The sequence below is a fragment of the Tribolium castaneum genome, chromosome 3 (genome assembly GCF_031307605.1).
Source record: "Tribolium castaneum strain GA2 chromosome 3, icTriCast1.1, whole genome shotgun sequence".
In the NCBI taxonomy this organism is placed as follows: domain Eukaryota; kingdom Metazoa; phylum Arthropoda; class Insecta; order Coleoptera; family Tenebrionidae; genus Tribolium; species Tribolium castaneum.
In genome coordinates, this window is record NC_087396.1 from 17,311,588 (window position 1) to 17,338,577 (window position 26,990).

General features: G+C 36.6%; 1 protein-coding gene across 3 annotated transcripts in view; it reads left to right on the forward strand.

Moving 5' to 3' along the window:
* Positions 1–26,649, forward strand: part of LOC663132 (hemicentin-2) — a 113,365-nt gene extending 86,716 nt beyond the window's left edge. The window contains exons 6-15 of one of the 3 annotated variants that reach the window (XM_008201545.3): positions 6,557–6,708; positions 16,298–16,442; positions 17,441–17,571; positions 17,622–17,781; positions 21,078–21,371; positions 21,659–21,955; positions 22,004–22,306; positions 24,322–24,734; positions 25,074–25,379; positions 25,425–26,649. In XM_008201545.3, coding sequence (XP_008199767.1) covers positions 6,557–6,708; positions 16,298–16,442; positions 17,441–17,571; positions 17,622–17,781; positions 21,078–21,371; positions 21,659–21,955; positions 22,004–22,306; positions 24,322–24,734; positions 25,074–25,379; positions 25,425–25,517 — 2,294 coding nt within the window. In that variant the 3' untranslated portion in view covers positions 25,518–26,649. The remainder of the gene's footprint in view (positions 1–6,556; positions 6,709–16,297; positions 16,443–17,440; positions 17,572–17,621; positions 17,782–21,077; positions 21,372–21,658; positions 21,956–22,003; positions 22,307–24,321; positions 24,735–25,073; positions 25,380–25,424) is intronic. The other 2 variants (XM_015982112.2, XM_015982113.2) reach the window with 2 other exon arrangements.
* Positions 26,650–26,990: the final 341 nt, after the last annotated feature.

Consider the following 26,990-nt stretch of genomic DNA (forward strand, 5'->3'; position numbering starts at 1 on the left):
GCTACCGGGTAACAGCCGAGTTATTCATTCTTTGCTGCTCCTTCAACAGTTCGCTGTGAGTTATTTAGGCGGTCCCGGTGTGCGGGAAATGTTCTCCGCGGCAGGTGTAAAGGGTTGCAAAGTTTTTAGCATAAATTTTAAATTAACAAGTCGGCGACAATGGCTCTGACGTGCGTGATAATAATAAAGAGGAAAAATTAATTAAATGTGAAAACATTGGGTGGAAATGAAAGTTTCACGTTACCACGTCTGTTTTATTAGCGTCAAAACGGAATGAAACTGCTGGCAGAAAAATGAGCAAGAAACATTAGGAGCATATGACTTATTACTCTAATTCTAGTTACGGAATTCCTGAATTGCTTCCAGGACATACATGAACTTCCAATTTGCTCGACACATTCCGTGTAATTACTACACATTGTTAACATTTGTCGCTGATAGTTCTTGAACACTGAAAGCAGTTCCGTCACTCAAAACAAGCAAAGTCTTTCAACTACATTCTTATACCCTGAATAAAATATCAAATAACTTCGCCTTGTTACAGCTTTCTTTATTTTTCCTGTACAAAAAATAATATTGTGTTATATATGTAAAGGTATGAAACTTTAAACTTCAAACGACACTCGCGCCGGATAATATACTTTGTAACTTTTTTACAAAGACTTTTTTATCTTGTGGAGTAATATTTGTGAGAATGTTCCTGCAACAGCTGGAAGTACATTTTTAAATCTTATTAAACTCCTCTTTCTCCCTAATAAAACAGAAAATTACCCAAAAATTGCATAAATGTGTATCACCCTAATTCAATTTATCCGAATTTCCATGAACCATTTAGTTAGGTTCAGGAACGACTAGTTGAGCAACCTGATCTGTATCAGTTTGGGTTTAGTTAGTAACAGACTTTGAAACAATGTATAGATAACAAGTTTCTATTGGATTATGAAACTTGCGAAAGCATTACCTCTTTGTTTTTATATGGCGATGTGGGGTGAATCAGCAACTAATTTCCAACGAGGAAGAGAGTTTATTCTGGATTAGCGAGCTCTAAACCTTTGATTTATCAAGTCCACACGTAAAAAATTCACTCAACACAATTTTTGCTGTTTTATCTTCTGCACATTGTGTGAAAGGTCCACGACGTGAATTAGCACACACACAGTACACCGGGGAGGGCCCAACCGCAATAAAACTCCATCACTGTGATGATGTAATTAAATTTTGAAATGTTGTCCACAAGTTTTGTTCGGAATAATTTTCTAATTCTCGACGTTCCTAAGTAAGGTCAGGAATTATTTTACGTTGGGAAATTATGTAAACTAAGCTTTCCTGTTTTATTAATTAAACTGTGGATTGTTCACATTCTTGCAGGACAATGGCGAACGCACAGTTCCATCAAATGCGACTGATTGGCAAATATGCAGGATTTGGAATTTACCAAAATGTCTATAAACTTAATGTATCTTGGAATTTACTAAACGAAATGAACTTCTATCTTTCATTGCACCCATAACCACTAGAGCTTTCCATACACATGTGCTAGTTGTACTAGTATTATTCGTTTGATTAAAACATTAACTCATTTCACTAGTTTTTTTAATACCTACCGTTAAATTATCTTAGGGAATGGTTTAGCAAAAATTTGAAGGCATATTAAAAATGGCAAATCAAATTGTGTTTATCGAAAATGCATACTTTATTAAAAAATAATTGAACCTAATGGTCTTAAATTTTGAGAACCGCTGAATTGGGATGAAAAAATTAGCGTATACTTTAACACATTCGCTGCCACAGCGGTCACCGGTGTCCGCTCAGTACTTCATTGAGGCGCCACTGCGGACACCGATGTCCGCCAGATAGTTTGCCAAGCAAACACATATTTTTCCTAATATTACACACTAATGTCCTCTGTGGCAAATATCACACACTAGTGTCCTCTGTGGCAAATTGTGGATCCCATTTTAGCTGTAGTTTGGCTCTTGTAAAATCAAGTGAGCGCTTGGAGTGTCCGCTTTGGCGTGCTAACTTGTTAAGGCATTATTGATACAATGTACTGCGCTAAGCGGACACAATATTAAATACACAAAAAACGCATGTGTCCGCTGCATTAGATGTGTCCGCTAATGTGTCCGTTTTGGCGTGTTTGGCATAGAAAAAGTGACCGCTGTGAATGACGCGTGGTATATTAAAAAAAGTGCCTGAAGACATGAAGACATCCGTGATCGCTCGAGTTTCTTGGCTCAAAAAACACAAAATGCCCTAAATAATACTTAAACTTATATCCACCTTTGAAAATTATATATTGGCGTAAGAAAAAATGCGAATGGGTTAAAATTATTGACAAAATGGCAAATTAACTTCTTGGTCTACTCTGTAATCCTTTTATTTCAGTTTGTGTTATTTTATTAAATTTATGGAAATAAAAAAAAATTGCCAGACCCGGGATCTGAACCTCTCTCTCAAATGCACTGCTAACAAAAAAACGGGACTACTCGTACATAATCAGAACAGTGTAAAATAAAATCATTTCAAAGTATCCTTAAACAGTTCTTCCTTGACTATGCCATGCCTCCTACGTTCACGCAAAGAAAATTCTTCGCCTGATGAAGATATAATAAAGGTATCGAAACGTCGCGACAAAACTAATGGTTTTATTTCCTATGTCCTATATACCATCTTCTACGAAATCAAACTAATTTAAACAGTTTATTACAAAAATGTTGTATACCTTCCATTCAGGATTAAAGGACTGTATACGTAGAGAGAAATATCGCTGAAGAGTCTAAATGAACAACGTACTAATTTTTATATTATTCAGTGAAATTTTATTCAAAATAATCCGAAAAATTACAAACTTCGAGCAATTTTTGCGAAACCCCGGAAATAACGATAGTTCGTGATAACTTTTTGATAGTTGATGCAGGAAATACAGGTTGAGTATATTTTCTGTGGATTTAATTTGGGGAACCGTTGGAGGATCTCTTTCGTTTAAGTTTTTGCACCTCTGTAGTGATAAATTGTATCTCGTCTTGCATAATGGAATCGACAAATTATTTCAGTGGGCCGCCAGTCGCTCGATTTATATCCACGATAACGTCTGCAAATTCCGAGAGCAGCAAATGATAACAAGAACTTGTTGCGTATTCTGTGCGTGACCGGTTTAATTAGGCAAAACGGGGTGAGTTGTCTATGACCCGAGCAAAAGAACGGCCCTCGACCAGGTCGATTAATTAACAGCCGCTGAGTACGGAGTGATTATTTTAAATAATTCACCCGCCTTTTTGCAGATATAATTTAAAATAGCGTTGTAATGATAGCTACAAAAACAGGACCAGTCATCATTTAGACTGCACCCCCGGGACCGGAGGATCACACGAGTTCTGATTAATTCAAATGCGCTTTTGTGTTTTTCCGTTTGATTGATAGCGGGGAAGAAATGATTTACGACACGCGAAGACGGCAGAGTCACAATAAGAGCCTTATCGGAAAAATAATAATTAGGAGAGTGCGTTAACAGGTTGCTGATGCTTCTCGCCGAAATTCTCGCTTAGCTAATTACTCAGCGAATAATATATGAGTACTGTCTAATTAAACTCGGAGAAAGCTTTTGAGGTTAACATACACGGCCGGGTAATGGAAATAGATTGTAATGAACAAATCGATACTAATCCAAGCGAAACAACACTTACTTCATAACGTCCACTTGAATTTATTACATTTTTCAAACCCCGAATATTGTTTCAATGATCCTTCATCCTTCCAGAGGGTTATTTTTACAGTGAAGTTGCGAGGGCTTATCCCCAGTCACAATTGCACTTAATCCCTGCAAATACGTATTATCTGAGATTGTCTCTTCCTCGTATCGGGTTAGCAGGCATGCCACCTTAACCGACTCGAATTGGCCGCGATATCCTTATCAGACTTATCTCCAGGGAGTTGTGCGGTTTGACGTCTTCCATGTGAGCCATTTCTAGCGGTCTCCTCTCCGGACCACTGCCTCCGCTTTCACTTCGCATACTCCTTTCTCTCTACTCCACTTCTCTCCAATAAAACCGCAAGGTGGCGGCTTTCCGACCTCCACTCGACTTCGAAAGAACCGTAAATAAGGGCCCGAGAGGAAGTCGAGCAGGCCAACGCAAAAACAACAACGAGAATTGATTTAGAAGATACCAGCCGAGAAAATACTTCTAGTGATTTTGTCATGGGGGTAATAAGATATGGAGTTCCGATACCGACGTTTTAAGTTTGCTTAATTTATTTGTTTGGTCACAAAATTAGATTGGTACACCTAAAAAACAATCGGACAACGTTTACTTATTACCCCTTTTGGAAGGAAGCTGTCTAAAAATTTTAAGACTAACTAAATTACGATTATTTTTGTATTAATTAAAGTGTGTAGCTAGAAGAAGCAACAATTTAGTCATTTTAAAGTTTACAAAAATATTTTTGCGGTGATTGTCTCATGGAAATATTGGTCCTACTAACTCAAGAAAGTGAGATTTGAATGTCTTGGTGTTGCCAATCTGAAATGAAGTGGACAATTTTTGGAAAACCTTAATTTAAATCATTACGTCAACAATGTAATGTACAAGATGCTCGAAACACAACTCTAGATTATTATTCTGTTAACCCTCTATCCTTTAAGGACACTGTCGACCATCAAGAACCTGCTTATAAGGATTAGAGCCACCAGAAATGACAATGTAGTGGCACTTGTAGTCACAGATTCGTTACTCATTGTACCAATTTCAACTTTAAAGACGATTATTAGCTTTCCGTAGGAGTAACGAAGGTGGATGAACCAGTGTTTGAATTGTGTCATAGTAGATTGAATAAAATTTAAAATACATATTATTGTTTTCGTCAGTTTTTTTAACACCTTCAAAACATTTATTTTTGGATTAGGACTTTCGCTTTTATCCTATCTCTTAGCTTTACATTAACATCAAAACAGCATATTATCCCTTGATCAAAACAATTTTTGGTAAGAAACCATTTTCCTATCATGGTAAAAAATGTTAAAAACAAGAAACTTTTTCGTGGAATTAATTTTAAAACCATAATTGTTTTGTCAGTACTTATTTGCAGCCTGTATTTGAATGAATTTTAATATTTTGCTGGCGTTTTTTGGGCATTAGTGTTCATTTCTGCTCGTGTTGGTAAGAAGAAATTTGCAAAATGGACGCATTAGACGTAATATTGTTAATAGGAGTAGAGTTTGTTGCTGTGGGAGTGCCAAGAGCTGTCCCGAAGTAATTACTCATGTAACCACAAGGGGTGTGAGTGCTTGACATAAGTTCTGCATGTGGCTAATAGGAACACGAAATTCGCGTTACTATTGAAATTTTCTTGGTGTCTTATGCGGGTTAGTTCATTAACATGCAGTTTTGTGTATTCCCGTTTAACTAGATTTCACCCTTGTCGGCTTGTCACAAAATCTAGCCTTAAAGCTGGGTGAAGTTTTATTTGTACGATTTATTTAAACTATTACAGCGAATTAAGTGATTTGCATAAAATGTGAGCTTGCTTGAGAGTCGCTAATTTAATCATGACTCTGGTAATGTCGCCCGCTTTATATGAGCTGCCATATCTTGCGACTTGAAGTGGTTACGGCCGAGGTTTGGTCACCTAAAATGATTTTTGAGTTGGCATAACAATTAAACCGGATATCTCTGCGTTTTCAGTTAAAAATTTAATGAGAGCTGGGCTGTGACAAAACTCTTTTGTGTGATTATTTTCAATACACGCCTGTCACCAATTGATAGTCTCTGATGTTTTGAAATTGTAAACACAAAGGACATTTTGTCAAGAGCGTAGTATTGTTTAGAAGTAGTACAGCGGAAAAATAGTCGGAAAGTGCGCTCGAGTGCCTCCATACACGACTTTCTGCATCAAAAATCGCACTTGTAGATGGTATTTTTTAATCAAATTAGACGCATGCACTGGCGCATTGTGCCGTCGGTTGCGCCAGCGTGAGAGCCGACTTTGCAACTTCATAAATGCACATAACAACTTAAAATGTTTCCTGGCCAGTTAACTCCCTAAATCATTGCCAATAGATATTTTTTATTGGAAATATGAAAAGTTCCCAACTTGGCCTCCTACTAAGTCATAAAACACACCCCGCTTTTCTCGGCTTTTGTTAGTTTTCAAACTGACCCCAACATTTATCCCGGAAAGTTTTCTAGTTCGGACGCCGATTTGTAATATTCGGTACGTGTTTGCGATTTTTCCGTACAAATATTTGGCGCTCGTTCCATTTTATTAAATATTTGCATCTGGAATTCAACAACTGAATCTCCAACTAATCCCGAATAATCCCTCTGCGCTGCCTAATTACAACGATTCGCTACATTTATTCCGCGTTTTACAATTTAATGAATACTGCGCGAAAGCCAGACTTCAACAAGTTTGTTATTCACTTGCGAGAATTCGATTGTACACAAATAAACATCACAAAGCGCCCGAAATCGTCGAAATTTTTTCGAGCACGTCTCACGTCCTTTAGTATTCTTCACTCCCTGTGAAGCCTTCTTTCTAATTAATTTTCTTGTTACAGTGCGACCTTTAAGGGTGAAGCTCCTCGGCGAAAATAAGGCATTATCCGCTGATAACACTTACGAACTTAGTTGTGAAGTTGTGGGTTCGAGGCCTCAGCCCACTATAACTTGGTGGAAAGGAAGCGTGCAAATGAAAAATACCAGAGAAACCGTAAGTCCACATACCTTAACATGTCGCCGTAATTGATTCAAAGTCGTACTTAGTGACCGGAAAAACCCTGTTTATATTTATCTCTGACAAACAAACCGGGATGCTTTTACAAAACGAGGAATTGGGATTAAGATTTAAAATTGTTGTGTCGGGGAAAAATGATGGGAAATATTATTCAGATCAACATTCCGACATATTTCCAATCGATATCGTCTGCTTCAAATCTAATACCAGAGAGTGACGTATGATTGTAAAAAGTTCTGTAATTTCGGCTATAAATCATCTGAGTTTCTGATAATATTTTCAGCCATTCATGGAAACACTGAAATGAAAAAGTTACGATTGGTTTTATGACAATTACTAATTAGAAGACCTATGCACTAAACATTACTATTTTTTAATTTTAATTTTAAAATAGTCGGAACAACTAGCAACTTTAGTAATTGCGCGATTAATTAAAAATTCCAGAACTTTTTATTAAACTGTATTTAAAAATCCGTAAGCTCAGAATGACTTAGTTAGCTAAATGTAACTTGCTACTGCATGAACTTCCGAGCAACTTTTAATAGTTTAATGTTTGTCAACAATACGCCAAATAGAATGTCTTTTGATATGGACATAAAGAGCAACAAACCAGTTCCTGACAGAACTAGAACTTCCTAATTGTTGTTTCTTGTGTTTATAACAATGCTTCAAGAGACCCATATTAGAGTTAACTTGACAATTTACATTTTGTAAAAACCTAAAGGACTCGAAACCAGCTCCACAATACATATTTTTCTGATAACAAAAACTGAAATTTTACATTATATTGCGAATTATTTTCCGTAAAATCGGGTATTATATTACTTCCAAAATTTATAAATTTCACTGGATTAGCATTGTTTCAAATAACACAAAAGTAATTCCAGTTTACAAATATTAATATTTGCTTTTTACGTTAATTTAAATATTTTTTTAGAAGTACAGATACTAAATGTATTTGAAATTTAATACAATATAAATGGTAAATAGCCACATACACACAGAAAGAAGCACGGTATGTCCTAACTAGACTTAAAAGTAGTTTAATTGTTTTGAGATAACAATGCGAACTTGCTGCGTTATGAAGAAACCAACCGATAAAATCCAGTACCGGTGCTTGTCTTTATTAGATTTAAGTCAGGTTTGTTCGTACATTTATGAAATTACCCTGGAAGTAATAAAATATGCTGCCTACTATACGCGAAGTCTACTGAAAGGTAAAATATAACCGTGTTTATTTTCTGGATGTGCTGCAGTAAAATAGCCAAAGCGGCGGCTAGATTCGAGCAAAATACGCAAAATGACCGCAACAATAAATCTTCCGAATATAGAACTCGATACTGGTGCAGTAACTGTGCAATTGAAATCGTTAAATATTCTTATCGGACGTCTAATAGCATCATATAAAGTTAAAACTAGAAAAACGTCTATCGCCGTTGCGATCAAAGATGCCGAGACTAATTTATTGCGAAGCTAGTTGAGTAAACCGATGCGGAAAAGTAACCGCAGTGAGTGGAATTATTATTTTATGACTTGCATGCAAATTGCATCGAAGACCCAGATGGACTCGGCTGTGGAATTTTTCATGCGAACGCTTCAACTTTTATTATGCGAATCTAGAACACGGAGCTCCGAATCGTTATTAATATTGCATTATGAGGGTTATATGCGAATGATAATATTCCCACAATGAACCACTGCGGATATTGCCGCGGGAGTGCCTCCAAGTTTGGCTTTATGTCAGGAGGTAATCGTTGTATTAGCAATACTGCGACGGTGTTTATTTGATCACTCGCTCTTTATGACCCACATAAATATCGCTGCCGCGGCCGCAACCTGCAGGTCGTGTTCGTGGCTTTCCGGTGGACACATACAGAGGGTTAATTAGAGTTTACTAATTTAGATGGAACTTAAAATTAGAGACGGATCGCTGGAACCAAATTAATATTGCATATCGAATTTCGTTTAAACTACAAAGCTGGGGCAGGGATTATATCATTAAACAAATGTCAGTTTAGATGAGCTTTCAGCTGGTAACCATTAAATCATCGTTTTGCACATGACTCGAAATTTGCTTTTGTGTTTGCTTACAGAGCTTGTGTAAATTTTTAATATGTAGATTACACTAAATGCAGCAGCTATTTGAGTTACGCTGGAGAGTTTTGGAACACAAAATGTTCTTTACTAGAAAAAAACATCAGATAGTAATTGAATAATGTCTGTAATTCTACTGATTTTTGGATTAAATATGTCAAAAGCTGGTTGTGGACAAAATAATATGAAAGTACAATTTATGACTCGACGCCAGTTTTAATCAACAAATCATAAATTTAATTTTCATCTGATTTTTATAAAATTCAATATTGGAAAACAAATAAATAAAATACTATTGATGTAACTTTTATTTATTTTTCGTCTGAAAGCAATGGTTTTTATTAGAGAGATATTTCATAATTAAAATATGGTTGCGAGATAGTATGGTAGCGCTCAGCTCCATTTGCGTGTGCGTCATCTGACATTTCTGTCACTACGTTTACATAGCAGGGGCATAGCGGTGACAAACTATCAAATATTTTTTGAGGTTACGAAGTGTTTAAATTATGAGTTGTTACAAAAAATACAGATTTACAAAACAAGAACTAATAAACGCAGAATCAAAAACCTAACGAAACGCAAATCACAAAACACAATAAACGAACAGAAAATACTTGCGATTAACACCGATAACACTTTCGACAACCATGTGACGACGTCTATAATTTACTGTCAATGTCAGTTTGACAAATTCGTGACACTTGACGATATTGTCGAAGTGCACATGTAAATTAATGTTCAAGGATACCACCCTTAGATAGCCCTTAGCTGTTTAAATTTGCATTGTTTTTGATAATTTTTTATAGCTTTGTGTTGGTAATGAAAAAATGAAATTGATGACGCACACGCAAATCGAGCTGACCGCCACTATATGAAAAGTTTTGCTGCATTCTGCAACATAGATGAAACATACATGTATTTGATTGGAATTTTGAGCCTAGATTCTTTCGCACATTTTGTTGCCCGCTCGTAGTTTTTCCCTCCAGGTAGTTAAATATTTTACATACAACTATGCACTAACCATCCAAGCACCTATAACTTCAAATTAAAACTAAAAAAAATGGAATTCGGGACCCGGTAACAAAAGCTGATTATCCTCGTAATAACTGAAATTTTGCCCTGTTTTGGGGGTCAAATTAAATTAAATTAAGGGCGAAAGGTCGCGATTTCTTATTACGGTTTCATTTCCGTGTTATTGTTATTTTTATCGGCCTTTGTATTTCCCAGATTAGCCGCAATTTGATAAAATTACTCGCATTTTTTATTTCTGCGACAATGTCCTGGACTTGTTGAATAATGCATGTAATTCTTGCGTGATTGCCGTATCGTTTTTTGCATTACGCCTCTGAACAACCCGCACTCGGGCATTTATGCTACCTGAACGAATACAAATGTAATTGTTGTATAGTGGCGTGTGAGTAGTTTGTATTCCGAGAGCGTCGACTAACTTCACTTCGTTTAATCTTTATGGGTTTTTTCGCCCCTATTTTTACCCTGACTAACCGTGATTTGTATGCTGCCAGGTGACTCTCCACGTAATTTATTTGGTTGGGACCAGTGTCGTCGATTTGTCAATATTTTACTCGTTTGTGAATGCGCAAATAAAAATTACGTGATTTATTGGCGAACGGGTGTCACTCACTCTACCGGCGCCGCCACCACCTCACACAACACTTTTTCAAAGAAACTTGCTTTCAGACCTGTAACTGAGCAAAATGCGCTATCAAAATGTGTTTCTCACTTGATGGAAGCAGACAAAATTGACTTGTAAAGATTAGCCCGGCGCCTCCACCATTTTTTACATCTCTACGTTGTATTTATTTATTTTCGAGTTGCGTATCATGGAATATATTGACACTGTTTACAATGAAAACACGTTCCTGAATCAACATCTTCCAGTGGAAAAATTTAATCAAGGCTTTCAAGGTTACAAGATGGATCTTTTCTGTCCTACAAAGTTGGAACAATTCTTTCGGGAAAAATCAGTCTGGCATCTTGACAAGTGCATCCAGAGTTGGCCAGTGACATGATGTAATGGTACAAAAAGACGCTCCGCATTACCGCAATTTAAGTAAAATTTATGCGGCATAAACCGCATCCAATCAAGCCTAATACATCGCAATTGCCGGGATGCGATGTTTAGTTTGCTAATTCGGTTGCATGTTTACTCCAATCAAGCATTTCGTCGATGTTAAGACCCTAGAAATTTCAAGCGAAGTTTGTAATTGATGCTTCCATGTTAATTTGCAAGTTAATGCTTTTATTTGTTTTGTACTGGATATTGTTTATTTGTTCTGTTTTCATTTAACACAGACCTTTGTAGAAGCTCATTTGCTGGCTTATTAAAAGTTATTTTCCTTTGCGTTAATGAGTTTTCTAAGATGAAAGACAAAGTTGGGGGTATGCGTGATTAATAAATATTGTGCTGTTGCTAATGCACTTAGCAGGAGCAGCTCCTGATGCATTGCTGTATCGAGGTCATAAAAGAAAATTAACTAACCAGAAATTTGATTATGTATTTATTTGCTCAACTATTTATCATTCCTTATAAGTGTCACAATGTGATACAAATGCTGATTTTCTTACGTAAAAAATTTAGCTCGAGTGGTAAACAGATCGTTATATTTGAAATGTATACAATTTGGAGAAAATCTAGGCGAGTTTTTATCGTCTCGCATTTCCATCAAGTTTAAATAAGATTTCAATTTAGGTTGTATAAAATAAATATTTTCGTCGCTAAAAATCTCGCTGCACCGTTCATAAATCTTCGGTATGAAACAAAATCAATTATGACCCCGTGCACCTTGCGTCAGAATTGATTTTAGCAACATTATCAATCATACCTTTTATGGAAAGTTATAAAAATATTTCTCGCCTGTCAATGGCACAATCCCTCAGGGCATTAAATCCTATAAGCAATAGCATTGTAACAAGTGGGGAGGTCGGCAACAGACGTTTATTACCTGTAAACTGGTGACGTGTTTTATGACTTATAGGCGTCGTTGCAAAGTGTGAAGAGGGTAATAGGCCGTACATTCAGAGAAAGGCCGACGCCTTTGACAATATCGTTGTGTCAAAGGAACGGCTTTTTATCGTTGCACCGACCAGAAAGAGGGTTTTGTGCAATCAGAGATCAAATTTATTTCGTTTCGGTGAGAAGGTTTTAATTTGTTCCTACGTGCGACAAGTTAATTCCCAATTTTTATGTTTTTTTGGTAATATATAACGCGTTTTAGCTCATTATCCACAATTAAAATTCGAATTACCTACGCGGGACTTGATTTATTTTCAATTCCATGGTGTAAAACTAATGCAGTTTGGTTTAATCGAATGTCAAATGGTCTAATAAATCTCAAAAGAATGAGGTGAATGCACGTCACATTCCCGGCTTAATTAAATTCGACTCAGTTTTTCCAAATTAAGCTTGAAATAATTACAATATAACGTTGCTGCCCTAATGCATAAATAATAACAGTGTGCTACAAAAATGATAATTTTTTTAATATTTCAATTTCCTTAACTTTGATCTTGTGCTAGAAAAAGTTTGGTAACGAGTTTCTCAGACGCTCTATAAACTTACAATTTCGTCGTTTTGCAACTAGTGTCTACAAACTTCAGGTAATTTTCGGCGGCAATATAGAATTTTCTATGGCTAGGATAATATCAAGTGAATTTATGTTCGTTTTACTTTGAGCTTCGAGTTTTACTAGTGTCGAAACTTTCAGTATTGATAACTTGTAGTGTTTACGAGAAAAGTGACAAAGAAGAAGCCAGACTTTCAGCTGCAGTAAAATCAAAACAGGACGTCATGCAACAAATAAATTTGCGCAAACTTTTCGTTTGATAAAATTAAAACTTAATTTACAATTTGTCGCCTGTCTGTTTCAGTTGAAAGCAAAGAAAATATCGTCACTGCCGCATTAATTAACAGTTGATTTCGGTCTCGCGTCAAGTAATAATAACACAAAAATATGGTTTTAATTTAAAGAAAATACGCTTGCACAAATATTAACCTTGCCGAATTACAGAGCGGAACCGGCAGAACGAGTGATAAAAAATTCATTTTTTTAAGAAATGCCATCTCTACTTTCAGCGACATTTGTATTACACAAGCCGGTCCGAGTTAAAATTTCATACGTTATTTTGAGAGATAACAAAAATAAGAGAGGACGTTGTGATGAAATTCATGGCAACTTTGGGATCAAACGATATAAATTTCATCAGGAGCGTCTTGTTGTCGTCTGAAGTTGGCCAAGACATTGCAAATTATGTTTGCTCTGAAATATTTCCTACGATCGGATATTGTTGCAGCAAGGTGCAGGGGTTACAAATTCGCCCATCAAAGACTTAGTAATACGATTCAATCACGAGATATGGATTTCAGTGAGGTACGTTGCCTCGACGTTAACTTAATAGGATGTTATATTGTAGTCGACTTGTTATTGGATTCTAAAATATTCCTGCTGTTTCCCAATTTCGTCCTAACAAATTTACCGACTGTATTTACTTTTATTCAATTTATGACGGAGATTTCCGGAGCATTAAGCCGTCACCCCCCCTCCTAAGCCATCGCTTTGCCGGGAATTGATATTATAAATGAACTTCCTTTGATTCTTTTAAACGGCTTTGCGGCGAAATAAACCAAGTTTATTTCGCGTAATCGAAAAACACTATTCTTTGAATTATTCCGTTTATTTGAATTGGAATTATAAGTTAGTACATCAAAAAGATAATTAACTACAGATAAAGAGTCCAAAAAGTATTTAAAAGACATTACCTAGAGCACAAAAACATAGAAATTAATTACGAAATTTTACTGTACAAGATAATAGAGCGCCTTGTTTTCCAAGCACCAGCATTTTCTCTCAAAGCCCATCCTGAGCAACCCACATGTTTTTATTTCTAAACAGTATGCAAGCAAGTCGTTACTTTGTCTTGTATTTTGTCTTGGATAATGAAAATTCGTTTAGTATTATTATATTAGTACAGGAGCGTTGAATTTGTAAGTACCAAAACTTAGTTTTCAAACTTAACAGTTTATCTTTTTTTATCTTGCTAGTAAAAATTGGGGCTGTAGGGAAACATTAAACTCAAATATTCTGTGACAATTCAAGAATAAAAAATTTATTTTGCTCAAAAGAGCTTGGCTGTGTTCGAAATAAATTTCATATTTTCATGTTTGCTGGAGTTAAATGAAATTTGGGATGACCCCATCATCCTATCAAAATATATAGCCCGAAATCAAATAACTTCCGAAACATAAGTTTTTAGTAAAACAATAAAAGAATTTCATGCATTTTAAATTCAATACCGGTTTGAAGGATCCTGCCGTCACACCAGCCCAGTTATTTGCTAAATAAATACGCAACGAACCGATTCTGCCTCGAAAACTTTGATATTTATACATTTATTGTGGCAATATCGTTGCGAGTGCCACCAGATCGTTGATCAGTCTCAAAACAAAAATCGTAGGCGTGCAAACGTAGCACTTTCTGGTGCTATAAAGACATTGAGAAATCTTTTTTATCGCGCATAATTTAAGGAAGTCGTTTTATTATGTTATTTGAAATTCCCCGCATGTATAGATATGAATAGTTAGGGTATCACCGTTCTTTGTGCGGTGAACGCGCTCGTTGAGAAATCTAGCCGAAGCACGTATTAGATATTTTGGGAAAATGCGATCTGAAAGTTGGTCGGTTGCGCGTTGATATTGTGGTGATATCGGCATGTATCTCGCTACGAAATGTCAATAAGCAGAGACTCAGTGTCTCAGTGCTTTGTAATTTAATAAAAACGCGCTTGACTTTTTATTTGTTTTCGACTGCTTTACTGCAGCTTAAGTGTGGCATATCTGCCAGTCTGCCAGTCTCTACCTATAAGAAGAGGGTTCTATAGCCGATTTTTTCTCGTGTCTATTGTTTTTCCCTCCGTGGCTTGCATACAAAAAGCGATCGATTCGTCGTCAGTCCGTCCCAGTCGGACGGCTCAAGTATTATTCTATTAAGTCGCTTTTTCCTGCGAGAGGAGTCTCGAGACAATCTCACTTTTCAACGCCACAACCTTATTTGGGCGATAGATAAACTGATACGAAGTTGAAACAAGTCCAATCAAATTATCTCTCTTGCGATTCGTTATGTCATAATCGTTATGACAAGTTACGAGACAAGTTTTTGTAGGAAGCGAATTGCGTCGACACAATTAAAACTCGAGTTGTTTCAAACTAAAAAAACGCAGCTAACGTTTTGTTTCAACGAAATTAGATTGTTAACACTGTAAATATACGTGATTGCAGTTTTTGTGAATCTAAACTGAAATGCTTTTTTCTCGCTTTAAACTAATTTGTCAGGGGATTAAAATTGCCATTTGCTTTGCATAATTTTATAGGGGATGCACCAGGCTTATTCATTACCATGTGCAAAAATGGTGGATGCGCCGGGTATTTTATACAAGCCCAATTGTTTCAATTGGAATGTTACCAAATTAAATCGTGTCAGCTAATTGAGGAATTTTAGTATTTAATTAAAAGCATCAATAACTGTAACGCAACGAACTGACACGGTCTTTAAGTATTATTAAACCCATATATATGTATATATAATTCATTCTGCAAAAATCTAACGTGATTACGAATTCGAGATTTTGACCGCAACTCTAAATGAGGTACTAAAACTCTCATTACGCACTGAAGACCCTATTTTGGGCCTCGAGACTAGTGTCTAATTTCGGCTGGACTTTTGATGAGTCATTGTTAGTTGCTCCACATTTGAGAAACATTTAAAATCATTTACATTGTTTTAGTTGGTTTTTATTTCGTAATAAACGCCTTTATGCGTGAATAAAACAGTGTAAATGCTTAATAAACGCTTTTTATGCATTGCAAATTGGTGGATGCGCCGGGCAATTTCGTCGAGTCGGTGAATTTGTGTAACATTATTGGTGTTTATATTTTTTGCGATCATAAATTTTTATCTGGTGGATTTATACGGAATAGGTGTCAGAGTTTATATTTGTACAAGAAAAAGTTATAGAGTTCATCACAAAAGGAGAGTAGAAAAACGTACAGTTTGACGTGGAGTAGAAATATGGCGTGGCGACCGAAAGAAATTCGCCCCACATTATAATATAATAAGAATGTTATTCACCGAAAATGCAAAAATGTTGAAATATGAATATATACAGCGAAAACGTGATGTAGTTAAACTTCTTGCCATCAGTGGCGTTTTTCCTGAGGATATCTTCATACTTTTCGTATTTTGTTTTATTCTGCGACATTCGGTTGAGCAATTTACGCAGAAAAAATCTGTTTGTTTTTGCCAGTTTTATTTATTGCAAACGCAAACAAATATTAAAAAACCTAATTTTGTGGGAATGAAATTTGAAATTCTCAGAGACATGTATTTGCTTTCCAAACAATCTTGTCGGAAAATATTTCAGAATGAACGCTGTTTACCCCAGTTTCGATTTTTTCCAGACAAGCCCGGACCTCAACACCACTACCAGCGTCTTGACGTTCACGCCAACTGTCGAAGACGGAGGCAAATATCTGTCTTGTCGAGGTCAACAGCCGTATATCTCAGACAGCGGTTTGGAAGACGGATGGAAGCTCGATATTTACCGTAAGTTGCATTATCACCGCTATTATCCCACAAGACGAATTATTAATTTCGACGCTCAACGAGGATATGTAGGGTGAATGTAAATTAAAGTTAGTGAGTTGCTAACAGTCTCGTACATTCCGAATTTAGTTCGCATCATTGGTTCGTGATTTAATTGAGCTCGAGGAACCAGTTCTGGATAAATTCGGCACGAGCTTAATTCCACGTTCATAATGGATTTCATATGGAAACCACCGGCTGACCACCTCATCTGCTTTTGATGCTCTTCCGTATAAATTAGACCAGATCTGGACCGCAGTTACCGACTAAAGTGCTGCCTCTATTTACGTCCTCGGTTAATTATTGTACTTGCCGGACTGATATCCCTTCCTAATTTACACCATGGTTTGCTGGGCAACGGCTGACACGGTTCCGGGCTGTTATCGCGCTTGGGACCCCTCAGAACAAATATTAACTTTGTAATTTTTTATTAGTCATTGGAGGAAAATAATTTCCAATCCCTGATAAATTGCCAGACGTTGATTTCCCACAGTTATTTACTTCTAATTACATGACACGACAGCGAAATCGACTTAACAATTCGCTGCTTGTGTATTCCGTATTTCAGCGGCTAAAAGGACAATAAACATTCACAAATGGCAAAGAAGCCGCGCTGTTTCAAAAGCAGGCGCCACGTTTACACTTGTTCTATTTTGTTTATGCAAATAGCACCCTACTCGGGAATGATTGAAGGAAAATGGCGACGCATCTTTTCTCTCCCAGCTCCCGTCAATAAATTCAACCCCGAAATAAATTATTTTTAATTCTTCGCTAATTGCAACAGTTACTCATTACGGATATGCCTTAATAAGTCTCTCCTCTGACGCAAACGCCCCTTACATTGTTTACAAATTCGCCCCCATGTAAAATAATAAAAGCATTATCCATCATAATGCAGCGCAAGTCTTTTGACATTTTTAACGTTGACACAACTTCCATTAACTATTTTTATTTTTCAGACGTTCCTCTCGTTACCCTTGAGCTCGGCAGTACGCTGAATGGGAGCACTATTAAAGAGGGAGTCGATGTTTATTTCGAGTGTAACATCAAATCCAATCCCTGGGTGTACAAAGTCAGCTGGAGGCATAACGTAAGTGTTGATTTTAAACTGTCGACGATTGTTTCCAATGATTGGCGTAGGGTAAACAACTGTACAATAACGCGCAAGCAAATACAATCGTCAGCAATCAGAGCTTGGTACTCCAATCGATTACGAGGGCCAGATCTGGACACTACACCTGTGTTGGGCATAATCAAGAGGGTGATGGTGAAAGCAATTCGGTCCAACTTGACGTCAAATGTAAGTAAAAGTCCACATTTTTTGCAAGACGGCAGTACCTAAAAGTACACAATGGCCCAAGAATTTGGGTCCGCGTAAAAATCTCTATTAGTTCACCAGTAAATTTGTGCTTCCAGTGAATTAGAATTTTCGCGATATCAAGCTTATTTTTAATAACAAAAAAAAATTAAATACCAAGATGTTTGGTCGATTGGCCGGAGAGTTTTTTCATTTTGAAGCCTTGGTGTCCTTATATGTGTTTTAGTCGGAAAACGTGTTGATTTAACTAGCCATAATTTGTTGAGTACTAGATTTTTTAAAATTTTCTAAAATACATTTCTAAGATACATTGAGTTTTGAAACGACGTTGATATCTTTTCAAATGATTCAATTATAGCCACAATTCTTTTATATTGAAAACGCCATAAGACGAATACGTTTAACGTAGCCTTAATAAGCTTATTTGTTAATGGAACACGAACGAGTGATAGCAAGTGAATGAGTGCCTTTAATAGTGGAGGTCTGTGGTTGAGGTTATTACTCGCCCATTAACAAACGAATTGATTACAACTGTTTTATTCAGGTGGCAAAATTTGAAAATACGAGTATAATACCAAATCAAAATAAATTTTGTCTTTTTCATCGCAGTATCTTTAACTTCAATTTCAGCTTGGGAACTGTCCTTAGAATTTACTGTGTTAAAAATGGTAGAAATCGATCGTAATCAGTTGTCGGTGATTCAAAACTCATAAAGTGTAATAATTTTTGCTTTTTTTCAAGCGCCGGCAGTCTGTAAATTGGTAGGAGCCACTGTAACCTCGTTTTGGGTGCAAATTTTGAACAATGTTAAAGCACCAAGTTGTTGCGTGCTCAATTCTTTGTTGTTTAGGCAATTAATTTCTTTTTTAATCAACCATAAATACATTAATTTTTGCGTGGCCGCGGTGCTAAAGACTTATGAAACCGTGTAAAATAATACAACTTGTTATAGAGCTTGATAAAAAGGGCTACCTTGCGTTTGGAAATAATTAGATTGATTGTTGTTTCAAATTTTCGGTAAATAATTAACTGTTTGCCCACATTTGTTTGAAGTTTTGTTTACTTAATAAATTGATTCTGTTGTTTGCGAATTTAATTAATAAACTGGGGTTGGATTAAATGACTTGAAACTAATTCGTTTCTAATAAAAATCAATTTAAAGAAAAGTGAATGATTTATTTGACATTCGAAGGAAACGGGCGAGCAGAATTTGATTTATGACGTGTAATTTTGAATGGAATTGGTTTTATTCGTTATATTCGCGTGTTCACCACAAGCAGGCCGAATATAAAGCGTCCTTTATTGCCTGGTCAGGTATCGACTAAACCCCGATTAAGGAAAATCTTGGCGATTTTGGTAATTCGGACGCAACTTGAAGGAGGTTTATTTGCTAAACAAAACATAAGTGCGCCCCAACTGTTCTCGGAGTTTTAAGCAAAATCAAAGATAAAGTTCGGTTGTAAATCAACAAATAAAGTGGAAGTTGTAATGTGTCTTGTGAATGCTCAAACGGCGAAATGTAACAGGAAATGGCGGTTACACATGCTACCGCTGGCGGCTTATTCCGGACCGACGAAGGCACTTGCCACCCCCTCGAATATCAATATTTGTATTAGCAACTTCCTGCCGCCGAGAGGCGACGACTCGCAACTTTATCTAGCGAAATTGTCATTGTAATGTTTCACTTTGTTTGGATTGAAGCAGTCGGGCGTTGAGAGCCGAACGTTAATTACTTTCAGTGCTATTGCTGGAATTTTTCATCAGCGAAGAGGGTTCGAGGGCTAATCCGATACGAGGCAAGGATTTTGTTTTAGTGGGACGGCTTCGACATTTTTTAGATGGGTTTTTAAAAACTAATTACTTTATTGTATAAAAACTACCTCTTGTGCTACTTATTGTTTGCTTTCTTGAAAACTAAACAAAACAAAAGTTTTGTAACTAACGTTATGGTAAATATCCCGGAAGAAACGAAAACTACTATAAAAAACAACTAAAATAAAATCGTTTTTTGTATCAGTAACGATTTTACTAGTTCTGCTCAAATAAGACCACCAAAATTATTGTAGATAATATTATATAGCCGACAAGAAATAAAATCAATGTTTGAAAGCCTGCAACATAAAATGAATAAGATCATTGCAAGATCAAATACTTAAGTACTCTGTGATTAGTAAGTGTAACAACACGAAGTAGCGCTGATAACATCTATAATCTAAGCCTCACTATACACTTGTTCTACAAAAATAATTTATTAAAAAGTTTGATATGTTTTCGATATTTTTCGTTTTGGGCTTTTTTCGGCTTCTCTGCTACCTGTTTTTATTTATTATTTCAGCATTTTACAAGATACAAGATAATAATGTAATGATTAAAATTGGTGGAGGTGCCGGTACTTGTTACACTTTTAACAGTTCTTAACAATTTTTATCCTTAATTACCTCTTAAATTACTTTAATGAATCACTTCTCATTACCATAGTTGACACCGTAGAGACAATGTTATGTTGCACTAGAAGCACTTACGGTTTTATGTAGATTAGAGACAGGCTGGCGTTGTTAACTCCAATTGAGAAGATTACAGCTGCGAGACTTGGCTTGCAAGCTAACATCTTAAAGTACCACTGAGCCACAAGGCTATTACCAAGATATTAATTAATAAAATCACAATTAGTTGAAATTTGCCATTAGCATCATCAAATGGCGTTCAAATAAATTCTGTAAATGTTGTAAACAAGGCTTTGTTCCGTTAGAAAAAATATTTTGGCAAAAACAGCTTTAATAGTGACTTTGTGCCTTTCTATCATAAGTTGTGTAATCTGGCAGATTTATGTCCGATGGAATTGTATCCTCTCTCAGCACGTGGATGAAAATAAACCTCCTAAAAGCATGACTGTCCTCAGTTCCGATATTATAGCATTTATTTCGTTCTAAATAAGATTTTTTATGTGACATGTTCTAGATAGTAGTTGTTTACGAAAGCCTTAAATCACCGACAAAACCGATTTCTAAACCTCTAAGAGGTTGTCCGTTCATATGTCCCAAAGAAAATGATGGATGTGTTTGTGTATTCTTACAATTCCAGGTATTTTACTCACTTCTCCGTGATTTATTTGCTTTCTCTGCGTATATTAAACTTTTTTCATGCAGTTCGATCCGAAATTCCTTGATTTATTTCTTCCCTGATCTATTAGTTCCGCGTCTAACTCCAACATTGAAATCAACTTGCGTCATCAATCATACTTTTTAACGACCGCTTGTTGTAATTAATTTCTTCGCCAGTTATTCCGACCTGTCGACCCGCACAACCGAAGGTCTTTGGGGTGGCAAGGCACGAAACGGCAAGGATTCTATGCGAAGTCGAGGCCAATCCAACGGACGTGCAGTTTATTTGGAAATTTAATAACTCGGCCGACACAGTTGACATACCACAGAACCAGATTTACAGCGAGAGGACGAGGAGCACAGCGGCCTACAAGCCCATGACCGAGGGGGACTACGGGACCTTGTTGTGCTGGGGCAGGAACGAAATAGGCTTGCAGAAGGAGCCCTGCGTTTTCTACATAAACCCGGCAGGTGGGCACATGCTTTTACTACGTAGTTTTTTAATTTCATAATTTTTATCAAAGGCTGTTTAGTGTAACCTAGTTAAGTTAAAAAAAAAATAAGTATTTTGGTGTTTGAGCTGGCTGAGGAGCTTCAAACTCTTGCGAATCTGCCTCGGGCAATCGAGCTGACCGTAAAACACATTATCGGATTAGATTCGTATCAATCCCTTATCTGTTTAAAATTTAACGTGGGTTGAAGCGAGCCTAATTAAAAAAACATCAGCTGCGTTCCCGGTTGAGATTTTTGCGTTCCAGGCAAACCTGACGCTCTCTCCAACTGTACGATCCTCAATCAGACAGCAGAATCGTTGCACGTGGAATGTACGGAAGGCTTCGACGGCGGTCTCCAGCAGGAATTCATTATGGAAGTGTACGACACGCAGACACGCAAATTGGTGAGCAACGTCACATCAAAAAATCCCATTTTCACCGTCGGCGGATTGGAATCCGGCTTGGGCTTCGACATCGGCCTTTACGCCTCTAACAAGAAGGGCCGCAGCGACGTGTCGCATCTCCACGCATTCACCCTCAAATCGGCCGAGAAGCACACAGGTAAACCGCCCACTTTGCGCCCCCAAGTCGTGGACCTTTTTCTTGTAGTTAAGATTAGCAAGCCGCTGCCACCAGAAAATTGCACGTTGCTTCACCACTCTCGATTCTCTCTCAGGATTAGGTGTCAAGTGGCGGAACCGAGCAGGGACAATACGTACTTCCTGCAAGTGTTTGACGCCGATAGCCGGGTTTTAATCGGGACGGCGACGGCGCTAAGCCCGCAAGATATCGTTTTTGACAATATGCCGAGACGGTACGATGATCTGTTGATTTTTGTTAGGACCAAGCGAAAGGCGATCATGAGCGATGCGAATATTATTTACGTGCCTAAGAACACGATTAGAACTGGTGGTAAGACGCTTGAAAAGGAATATTTTATCAGGCAGCGGAGGCTCTAACCGGGTGTGGTGCTTAGCTCAAATAATTCACTTCGGATCGTTTCAATATTAACACTGGTGGCCTTAATTTTAATGTAGGGGAGAGCTGATTATAGCCCACCAGCTACAGCATTTGATATGCTTGCAATAATTAATTACTTCTTCTGTAAACCACTTTCTAACTCATAAATCATGCCAAAATATATTTTTTAGGTGGAATTGTATAAAAATTAATCATTTTCAGTCTTGATTTAAACTCCTAACAACAATTTCTTGTAACAATCGTCGCTATGGGTTTAAACTAGGATTAAAGAGGTTTAATTTTTTATACAACTCGCCCTTATTGTAACAACTAAGCTTCCCAAGAAGCAATTAAACGTACAGTATATTGTATTTCAACGTTAAGTATTTTTGTTCAGTAAAAATCATGAATGGCCAGTAAACGTAATATCCGAATAATAAATACTCATTACGCATCAGAAATTAAAAGTTTGCAACTAAACTGAAGCTTAAATCGTCGTTTTCCGACAGTACAAGGCGATTTAAGATTGTTTAGAGAGAGTTTTCCGTTTCAAATAAAGGAAGGTATGGTCCGAAGTGTTTTCAAATGAACTAGACTTGAATCGTCGTTTTCTGACAAAATTACGAGCCTCCAGGCTTTCCACAGCAAGTGTTTCCGTTTTTGGCTAGAAATGAGCCAAAATGTAGTGTTTTCAACTAAAATAAGGTGATTTCAGGCATTCCAAAGTGATTTTTTTGTCGTGTTTAAGCAAGGAATCGTGATAATTTATCTAAACTTGTACTTAAATTGTCGTTTTTGGCCATCGCAAAGCGATTTTAGCTTTTCTCCATTTAGTTTTGCCATTTTTGAGCAAAAAATCATTCCAAATCAAGTGTTTTCAACTATAGCAGTGCTTAAATCGGTTCATTTTCAAAGAGAATAAGTAGTTTTCAGCGTTTCTAAAGCGATTGTTTCGTCCGAAATCATGTGTCTCCTACTAAACTCGTTTTTAGTCGTCGTTTTCAGACAAAATAAGGCGATTTCAGCTTTTCTACAGAGTTGTAGCGTTTTTAATAAAAATGGACGCTTATTACAATCAATAAACTCAGTAATCGCAGTTATGCTCAGAAGAATATTACGCGAATTATTACTACATAGTGTAATGTAGTAATTCATACATATAAGCTGTTTCAAAATTATAAATACGCCAACGTCGCATTCTACCAAATTATTTTTTTTTAATAAGATTGACAAAATTGCAAAATAGTTATTAATGGTAATATCTCTGATTGAAAATGTAAATTAGCAATTATTTTTTGAAGTGCATGAATACTTTATAACAGCTAATTTTGAGAGAAAATGCCACGTTGACGTTTTTATAGTTTTGAAACAGCTAACACATAGTAATAAATACAAATCTGATCGCCAAAAACTGTTTGAAAAAGAAAATAGCACAATTTAATGTTTTGTAGAGTAGATTCCTTTTTTTAAACAAGAACCAACTCTTCTGTAAATAAGAAAAAAACAGATAATGACATACCACACGAATAAATGACATACTCGTATATGGGTAAAATCATCTTAGTCTGCGAATGGGGATGAGCCATAATAACTAAAAATTTAGTAGAAAGTGTTTAAACAAATTGCATCTACCATAGCTTTGCAAAATAGCGACACATGCAAACCGTCTTGAGAGCATTCTTCGATGTTTTATCCAAATACACCAACCCAATATTTTAGTTAACCATTACTAGTTTTATAACGTGCAAAAAGAGTAATTAAATACTGATCATTCATCTTTTTATGCCGAGCAAAATCGCCACTTAACGCTTTATTACCGTGAAAATTACAAATAATTCTTGGGATGCTCCACGTGCTTGATGCTAGATTTGTCTATTCTCGTTTTGTTGTGCCCTTCTGCTGGTACCGGTTTTGGTTGCTTTATTGCATCGCCGCCCCTCCTCATAACAAATAAATATCTTTTGCAGCGTCGACCCCGGCTTTACTGCAAATAACACCCCTGCTCGGAGCTTTAATCGGAGTAGTGGCAGCTTTGATCCTCGTTGCTGTGATAATAGTGGTGGTAATACGTCTGCGAGGTGGCGGCGAGAGGGACGACAAGGACTACGACGACGGCGGTTTGTCATCGTCGGGACGACGCTGCGTTGCCGGAAACGGCGACAAAGCCAGCACGGAACCATTAAATAAAGATTTGAACGATAGTGTCGATAGTTTAGAAGAGAAAAACCCAGATATTATACCGCAGAATAACGCCGAAGACGACTATCAAGATGAGGAACGAGCGTTCGAGAGACTTAACAACGCTCCCTTGAGGGTATACAGCAGAATGCAAAGTCCCAATAATCAGACCAAGAATGGGGGATACGACGGGTATAAAACGGTAAGTGAATGTTGTTCGAGAAGTTTTGCCCAAAACTGGTTTTTAAACAATTTTGCAAACGTAATCCCCGATTTTAATTTCCTTAGTTCATTATTGAAAATTTCCATTAAATCAAACAATATGTGGTTGTGGAGCGAGAAGACATACAAAATTCCAGCTTCAAAAAGCTAAATTACATCCGAACCCTGTTTCACTTGATAGTTTTCGATAATGAAAGCACTGGTAATTTATTTTGAAAAAAGTTTTGGTCAAAGCATTAATTTTCCTCTTGCCGGGACTTAACGTAGCTTTGTGTCGGTGTCTGGGCTTCTGTAGTCAATACGCACCCCTTCTTTTCAGAGCGATGAAATAACATATGCTGAATTGTCTCTCACAAATCAACAGATGCCCCACGTCATCTACAACCAGCAGGCCATCCCCATGTCGGTGATCCGCCGGCAGGAGCCGACCGTGTACGCGCAAATCGACATGAAACGCATTCCGCAATGTCTGCAGCCTCTGAGTCCGCCGCATCCCTCGTCTTTCCAGACTTTGCACCATCCGCATCTTCCCGCCTACATTCCACGGCCTCTCCGGGAGGAGCAGCTGATGCACGAGAACGCCATCAATGCTGAGACGCCTTTGATGAGTCCGCGAGACTCGAGCGTAAGTAATTGCAGAGTGTAGTGAAGCGTGATAACTGCTGTTTAGGCCTGCTTGCAGCCCCTTCTGGACGTCAGCAGCACGCGGACGCCGACGATGACCTCGACGCAGCCGAGGACAGTGACGGCGACTCGCTTTTGACCTAATTAATGACGATTCGGGAGACTTGACCTACTTGTAAATCAAAGACTAAAGTCGTGAGTGTTACCTTCACTGTGAGTGTGTGTGTTGGAAATTTTATAAACGAACTTTCGGAACATGCTTATGAAAGACTTACCGGTTCGAGTCTACATTCATTTTTCTATTAGAAGAATATTTTGATATTTTTATAGTAACTTAGTAATGTTAAGTAAAGGAAATGTTATTATTTTCGAATTTTATTTTAGGTTTATTTTGTTTACAAACTTAGATAAGAAATGCAAAGACAATTATTGTAAAGCGATGACATCTGAATCCGAATTTTTCGATATTATTCGCCTGTACATAACTTTTATAGCTGTGAAAACAAATCAATTATTTAAGGAAAATGTATTATTATAAATATTTTATCTATCTTGACTTTTTATTCAATTCTAGAACTGTTGAAAAATTCCCAATATTTGTTGTATACAAGAGAATTATTGTACCATATTGTACGTACGTTGTGATTTCTTTTAGAAGAAATGTTTTACGTTTTGTGATATTTTTATTTAGTGTATTTTAATACTGCCATAATAAATGTAACTATTTTAGAACCTAAGTATTTCTTTGTAATCAAGAAATATTGGATACACCGTCCAATCGACTTAATTATACTTAAAAAGAGAAAACTTCAACGAAGTGTTTGTTGCATTTTATACTAATTAAAAAAGTTAACTGATCTTTTAGCTTAGTAAAGCATTAAATGTCGATTTGTTTCAGTACAATACAGTTTTATGTAAATATGTATATAATTGCTCAAATTCGATTGTTCAGTTTTCATAAAATAAATGTTGAAAAATGGCCAAAACATCTTTCTGTAAATTTAAAATCATTTTATTACCTCATCTTGTATTAATATATTGACAATAACAAAACAACTTTTTTTGCTTGTTTTTTAACTTTTTGGTTGTATTAATCTACTGGACATGTAAAAATGAAATCAAAGTGGCCTTGTCGAATTTAAATACATTCATTTAAACGGTTCATGTAGTGTTAATATAAATTTTTTGGATATGTATATAATATATTATGTGTTATATCATGTATGTAATTATTCATAAATTGTCTAAAATATAATTAATTCAACAGAAAATATGGCATTTATTTAAAACCCTTATTTAATGCAACCTGTGATGTAATTGTAAATGCAGGCTTTTTAATTTCAAAGTGTATTTGATTTAATCAAAAATTTAAAACGGTTTTATTATAATACAAGGTACAAAAAAAAAACTTTTTCGTAACGAGTTTGTTACACAGTTAATTTCTGCACTCTACAGCGTGTTTCATGCATAACTTTTATAAAGGCCTGCCGCAAATTTACGCACCCAATTAGGTATAGAAAAGTCACGGTAAGGCACCAGCTACAAATAATACACATTTAGTTTTTCAATTTTTGGAAACCCATGAGAGTAGTTGAGGCTTAATCTGTAACTG